The sequence below is a fragment of the Alexandromys fortis genome, unplaced genomic scaffold (assembly GCF_014885135.2).
Source record: "Alexandromys fortis isolate MF-2015 unplaced genomic scaffold, M_Fortis_MF-2015_v1.1 scaffold_25, whole genome shotgun sequence".
In the NCBI taxonomy this organism is placed as follows: domain Eukaryota; kingdom Metazoa; phylum Chordata; class Mammalia; order Rodentia; family Cricetidae; genus Alexandromys; species Alexandromys fortis.
The window spans coordinates 15141169-15148524 of NW_026067904.1; the positions used below are offsets into that span (position 1 = coordinate 15141169).

General features: G+C 38.2%; 1 protein-coding gene across 1 annotated transcript in view; it reads right to left on the reverse strand.

The window, feature by feature from the left end:
* The window catches only part of LOC126497061 (60S ribosomal protein L12-like), a 9050-nt gene extending 4426 nt beyond the window's left edge, over positions 1-4624 (reverse strand). Inside the window, exon 1 of the mRNA XM_050134846.1 lies at positions 4484-4624. Coding sequence (XP_049990803.1) covers positions 4484-4624 — 141 coding nt within the window. The remainder of the gene's footprint in view (positions 1-4483) is intronic.
* Positions 4625-7356: the final 2732 nt, after the last annotated feature.

Here is a 7356-nt window from a genome sequence, read left to right on the forward strand (position 1 = left end):
TGGGCTGTTAAGTCTCCAATGTGTGCCTTCTCTGTTTTCTTTAAGTGGGCACTTAGTGCTATGAACTTTCCTCTCAGGACTGCTTTCATAGTGTCCCATAAGTTTGAGTAGGTTGTTTCTTTATTTTCATTGAATTCAAGGAAGACTTTAATTTCTTTCTGATGTCTTGGTCCAGTCTTTGCTGTGAATGAGTCTCTGGGTGTATCTTTTCAGTGTAGAAGCAGGGACCGTCCCGTTGAGCTGGAACTCCTCAGCACCCAAACATGGAATACCGTCCAGATGGAACTCCTCAGGACCACTCTGGGTGGGTTGTGGATGCAAGCCTGATGTCTCTCCTGGTGCCGGGTTCAGATCTCTGTGCTGCTTGGGTGGCTCGTAAACAAAGGACCTACCTAGCTTGCTGCAGGCAGGCTAGTGGGGACAAAGGAGCTAACACCCTCCCGTTTGCCCTGCCGATTCGGATTCGGTCCTAGAGCCCAAACAGGCTGGGCTGGGAGATGTTATGTGGTCAACGAGGGAAGGGAGTAATATGGAGGGGGGGAGGGATGTGGATGCAAGCTGGGTGGGATAGGAAGAGAGAGGGGGTATCGGGCAGAGTAGCCCCTGAGGATGACCAGGAAGTGTAGGAGGGGTGTCTGAGTTCCCTGTCCTGGGCTGCTGCCCCGGTCAGAAACTCACTCACCCCAGTGATGTCTCTCCTGGTGCCTGGACCGGATCTCCAAACTCTGAATTTTTAAAAAATATTTTTTTTTTTTGCTTTTTTGCAAACTTTTGTGCAAGTATACTTTGATCCTTGGTTACACCTCCCTCCATCCTGTTCCCCTTCCTTTTCCCTTTCCCCCACATGTGGATTTCCTTCCTAACTTTCTGTTTAGCAACAATGTTATTATTAATGGTGCTGACATAAGAAACTTGAGGCCCACAAATGTTAACTGACAAGTGTGTATTGAGCTCATCTCTCTTCTAAGAGCCAGAAAACTCCAAGCCACGAAGCAGACACATGTAGGAGTTTGAAAGGAACTTAATTTCAGTTCTGCATTGCTTATTGTATCAGAAAAGAGAGAGCATAGGCTGTGTGTGTGGAGCCAATCCACAAAGAGGCCCCGAGTCACTAGAGTTTCCATGCATCTCCCAAATGAATGATTTTTTTACAAACTCAGTGTCTTTGAAAATGAGTGTTTGGAATTTTTGAATACATTAAAATGTATAGTTCAATGACATAGCTTTTGCTTGTCACCCTTCTTGGCTCTTCACACAATACAATGAAAATGTCTGGATTGTCTGATATATCTTTCCTCCTGTCACTCATTAATGTCAGCTTTCTATTCGTTGGAGAACTTTCACACAAGGGTTTTTATTTTTAATTTTTCTTAGTAATGTAATAAGACACATGAGTTTTTAAATAACTATTTTTGGCATAGCAACAATGTCATATAAAAGTAGACAAGATTTCTTTTTTTTCTTCTAGTCTGAGTATAACACTGCCTATTTTTATGACATCTATGTTATAATTGTTAGTTAATTTATCAATGACCCATAAAATCACTTTGAACATAAAATGAGGAGTAAATGTTTACAGATATAACGCTCTCTTCAAGTAAGGTTGTCTTTACAATGGAAATGTGATTAGCAATAGCTGTCAGTGCTAAAAGCTTTTCAGAGACTTAAAAATGTTCTGTCCATTTTTTCCTTGAGCTTTTCATAGACCGTTAGAAATGCAAGGTCTTAAAAACAGTCAATTTAGTTCACATTCATCAGTTTATAGATAAGAAAATAAAGTCTGAGAAATTTTACTGCAACTTAACTATTAGGAGAAAAAAAATCACAGAACTGAAACCTGTGACTCTTAACTCATGGTCCTTTTACAGTGCTGTGGTTATTATCTCTTTATTACATATTGATATAAGCTGATAGTCATCTTGGAAAAGCTTACATATTAATTTAGCAGAAATTAACATCAGACTTTAATGTCTTATACTTTTAATTACCACTTTGGCCAATGTGAATTTTCTACTAATTTTATCTTTCAGATGGCCTTAATTTGAGAAAAATGATGCTACAGAATTTTTTAAATAGATGAAAATGCGGTATAATGTTATTGCACTAAATAATTGCTTCAAAATTTTATTTTTATATTCTAGCTTTAATATAATTGAAATAACCATAAACAGGCAATTATATGGATAAGCTGTGCATAACTACTTAACTTATGTTACTCAATTTAATATTATACTAACAGCATTGCAAATAATTCTTGTGCACTAGGATCTATTATATTAGAAGTTGTGAGTCGCTGGGCTGGAGCAACTGCTCAGTGGGTACAGGTCCTTGAGACTTAAGTCTGACAACCTGAGTTCCATCCTTGTAACCCACTTGGAGATAGGGGAGAGAACTGACCTCCACAAAGGACCGCACACGTCATACACAGATAGAACAAAACAAGAACACGAATATTACAGTTTAAGGATAACTTGCAATGAGTACAAGATATAGACACTTAAGTTGTTGTTAGCAATTCCTTGTGACGTCCTCGAAAGGTCCGCAACTATTTTTTTAATGCAATTCATAATGAACTTCCACTGAGGAGAGTAGGCTGCATCTGTTTAGCTGATCATTATTTTTCTGTTCACCTACCCCAATTATTGGCATAAAATAAAAACTTAAACACATTCAAATTGATTGTATACATACATGTGAAATTAAGTTCTTAGTTCAACCTATATAAATAAATAAGTGTAGCACTGTATATAAAATGATGAATAACAAAAATCCTATAATAATTGCAATTGATAAAATATCTTTGACAAATTTAGTATCCATTCCTTCATGATTAAAACCTTTGAGAAGATCAGAAGTAGAAGAAATACCCCTCACCACAATGAAGATTACAGAAAACAAACCTAATAGCGTTCTGCTAAATGAGAATTACATGAAAGCAGCTCCTCTATATTCAAGAATGAGATGTGGATGTCCACTCTCTCTGCTCTTATTTGACACATTGTTCAAAGCTTTGGGCAATAAGACAAGAGAAGAAGCAGCAGAGAAGCCAGTAGGAAAGAAGATGTCCAAGTTTACTTATCTGAAGATGAACGCTACTTAAAACATACCAAAGACTCCATTGCAAAGTCTCAGAGCTAGTAAATGCCGTCCAGGCAGAAGCAGACACAAGATCAGCATACACTGAACAGCAGATTTTAAATATTTCAATAATAAACTTGCTGAAAAGAAATCAGGAGAAAAATCCTACTTGTAATAGTTCAAAAAGTAGGGATAAGAATAAGGCTCTATGAATAAACCCAATTAAGGAGGTAAAAGACTTCTATGTAGAAATCATCAAAACACCAAAGAGAAAAATTAAATAATACAGAAGAAGATTGGAAAACTTCCCATGATCATGGGCAGGGGGAATTTATATTGTGAAAATGGTTATATTACTGAAGATAATCTACAGGTTCAATGCAATCCCATTAAAATTACAGTGACATGCTGCATACGACTAGAAAAACCTACCCTAAAATTTATATAAAACACAAAACCCTCAGAATAATCAAAGAGCATTGTAGAAGACATCAAAACCTCTGGCCACAACCCTCAACTGAATAATAACATTGCAGAGTCTTGGTAAAGCTGGCATATGAATCTCTCTCTCTCTCTCTCTCTCTCTCTCTCTCTCTCTCTCTCTCTCTCTCTCTCTCTCTCATACACACACAGACATACACCCACACATACACACACATATCCACACATTTTCCCATGCACATACACATACATACACATATCCACATGCCTATACACACATACACACTCACAGACCAAACAAAGAAACAAAAACTAAAACCCATACTCCCACCCACAAAAAAAAAAAAAACCGTAAAGCCCAACTAAACAAACCCAGAAGTATAGACCAAGGGAATAGAATAAATCACCCAGAATAAACTTACAACACTATAGCGACCGAGTCTTTGGAAAAAAAAAAAGCCGAAAACATATATTTGAGGAAATACAGCCTCCCCAACAAATGAAACTAGCAAAACTACATGTATACATGTAAACTACTAAAATGTAATTCCTGTTTCCTCCCTTCACAAATAGCAGTCAGAGTGGACCAAATACCTTAAAGTCTGAAGCTGCCAGAGAAAATCTCAGGCAAACATTTCACAGGGTAGGCAGAGAGGGAACTTTAGTAGCATAGGATGTATCCCAAATATTTAAAAATGATATTGCCTGAATTTGAATAGCTTCTATGGAGCAAATGAAACCATCATTTTGGGGAAGCCAGCCTACAGAGTGGAAGAAAAATTTTTATCAATGATATAGGATCGATACCTATAAACTATATAGAAACTATAAACTATAAAGAAATTAAAGTAAGCACCATCAAAATCAAACCATTCAAATGTTTTCAAAATAAGAAATGTAAATGGCTAGTAAATATTTGAAAATCTCTCCCTATCCCCAACAATTAGGGAAACGCAATGCCAACAGCACTGTACGGCCAATTATGTCCATGTAATCGAGGGCAGACATGAGGGTGTGCACAAACAGGAACCTTACATGCTGCTAGTACTAATGTCAACTTTAGAGCCACCGTGGAAATCAGTATGGTGGCTTCTTGTTTCGGCATGTTTTCATGTTACTAGCAAAAAAATTACTACATGATACAGTTTACTATTCCTGGGTATATACCTGGAGGATTCCCAATGAGCATATCACAAAGATACTGGTACACCCATGCTCACTTTTAAGTGCTATTCACCAAGGCTAATGTTTGGGACTGGCTTGGAGATTCATCAAGAGAAACATGAAAAATAGAAGTGTGGTATGTGCACACAATGGTGTTTTGTTAAGCTGTAAAGAATGGAATATACAGGAAAATGAATGGAACTAGAGAACATTATATTGAGTGAAATAAAACAGACGTGGGCAGAGAAACATCACATTTCTGTCTATGTGGAATTCATATGTCATTTCTACCTCTATCTTCTATATGTATCAATTATCTATCTATCCATCCATCAATCATCTATCTATCTATCTATGTATCTATGTATCTATCTATCTATCTATCTATCTATGTATCTATGTATGTATGTATGTATGTATGTATGTATGTATGTATGTATCTATCTATCTATCTATCTATCTATCTATCTATCATCTATCTATTTATCTATCTATCTATCATCTATCTATCTATCTATCTGTCTGTCTGTCTGTCTGTCTGTCTATCTGCATCATCTATTATTCTAGCAGAAATGGAACTATGAGAGAAAAGAAAAGGAAAAGGGCATCACAAGAAAGGGAAGGTAAGATGAGAGAAAGAAGGAGGGCACATCTTTCCCCAGAACACAATAATATATACATATGAAAGTGAAAGTACCACAGTAAACCCATTTCTTTGCATGCTAACTACTTAAAAGAAAAATAAATGAGAGATACCACTCAGAAGACAAATGAAAGGAAAAGAAAAGAAAAGAAAAACTAGCTGCTTTGCCATTCATGGGTTCCTCTGTTAGCATTAACAAGTTGTTTGTTATCCTATGAGAACTCTATCATCAGTGGAGAAAAAAGTACCATCCTCAGTAGGATTTTTCCCACATATGTAAAAAGTACTTGGTACTGAAATTTCTTTAACATTTTCTTTACAGTGGGCATGTCCTGCTAAAACCAAAAGTCAATTGCATCTAATGTATGTAACACCTGAACACTCTGTCTTAGTCCACTCTCCCTCACAGGCACCCAGAGCATTTCCCTAGCTTTACACCAACAGTCCTAGGCCTATCATCGTAAACATGGAGGAAATATGTTTCCCATTTCATTGAACTGATGCCGTGGAAATAACTAATGCCGAACTTTAGAGGTTATGCTTTAGCATCACCATTAACTCAAACATTGTTAAGCTGCCCCATTGTCATCTGAGTGTCTATGTGAAAAAGGTCACTCATTATGTGATTGTGATAATGATAAAATTGTGAGTTTATACAAGAAATGGTGTCAGTTTTCATTTAATAACCTTGGACATTATCATTTAAAATATTTTGACATGAGTCAGAATAACAGGTGAATTACCTTTCTGCCAGATGAAATGCTCTTCTCCCTAGGTGCAATTCCTAAAAACCCATCCCACTGCCCTCTCCCACTACACCACCAGCCCTTTGGTCAGCTCCTACCTCCAATGCCAATAGACTTCTGCTGCCCAGAAGCAGGGCACACCACTCACAAGAACAGGTGTGGGTCACACCAGTAAGAAGAACAGAAACCCCCTGCTGTACCTAAAGCCACTCTAGAGGACAGAAATCCAGGTCCCAATATGAACAAAGACTTCCTGCTGAATCAGAGGTCATACTGGCTACCAGAAATCTAGACCATGAAGACCAGAAGACAAAAAAAGAAAGAAAAACCAAGGAACAAAACACTAATTCAACAAAGACAAACTCAGAAATCAATACCTAGACCTGTAATCATCCCAAACTGTTGAGATAGGAGCGGCGGGGCTGCGTCCCCGGCACCCGGCCGCCCGCATGGCTAGCTTATGCCCAAAATAATTACACGGAAACTGTATTCTTTCAAACACTGCCTGGCCCGGCTAGTTCCAGCTTCTTATTGGCTAGCTCTTACATATTGTTCTAACCCATTTCTAGTATTCTGTGTAGCCCACAAGCTGGCTTACCAGGGAGGATCTTAACCTGCGTCTGTCTGGAGCGGGAGAATCATGGCGACTCTCTCACTAAGCTTCTTTCTCCCAGAATTCTCTTCTGTTTTCTCCACCCACCTAATTTTCTGTCCTATGAGGGCCGAGGCAGTTTCTTTATTATTACAAGACCCACCTCCATCACCAAACCCAGATGCCTAAATGCCAGCATAAGAATACAATCAACACCAGAAAGGACACAGAAAGTTACCGCCACAGCCCCACTATCCTACAACAGCAAGACCTGATTATTCCACTGCACCTGAAACACAAGACAACAACCTTAAAATCAACATTATGAAGATGATAGAGATTTTTAATGTGGAAATGAAAAAAATTCCTTTAAAAATTGAGGGAAAGAAGAACAAATATTTGGGGAAACCAATAAATCCCTTAAAGAAAAACATTTAATTCGAGTGACTCACAATTTCAGAAGTTCAGTCCGTTGTTGTCATGATGGGGAGCATGGCAGTTTGCAGGCAGACATGATGCTGAAGCTGACAATGCTACATCTTGCAGGCAACAGGAAGCCAACTGACATCTCACTGAGGGAAGCTGAAGCAAAAGAGACCTCAAAGTGTCCCCCCACAGTGACACACTTCCTCCAACAAGGCCACACATGCAAATAGTGCCACTTCTTTCAGGGGCCATTTTCTTTTAAACCA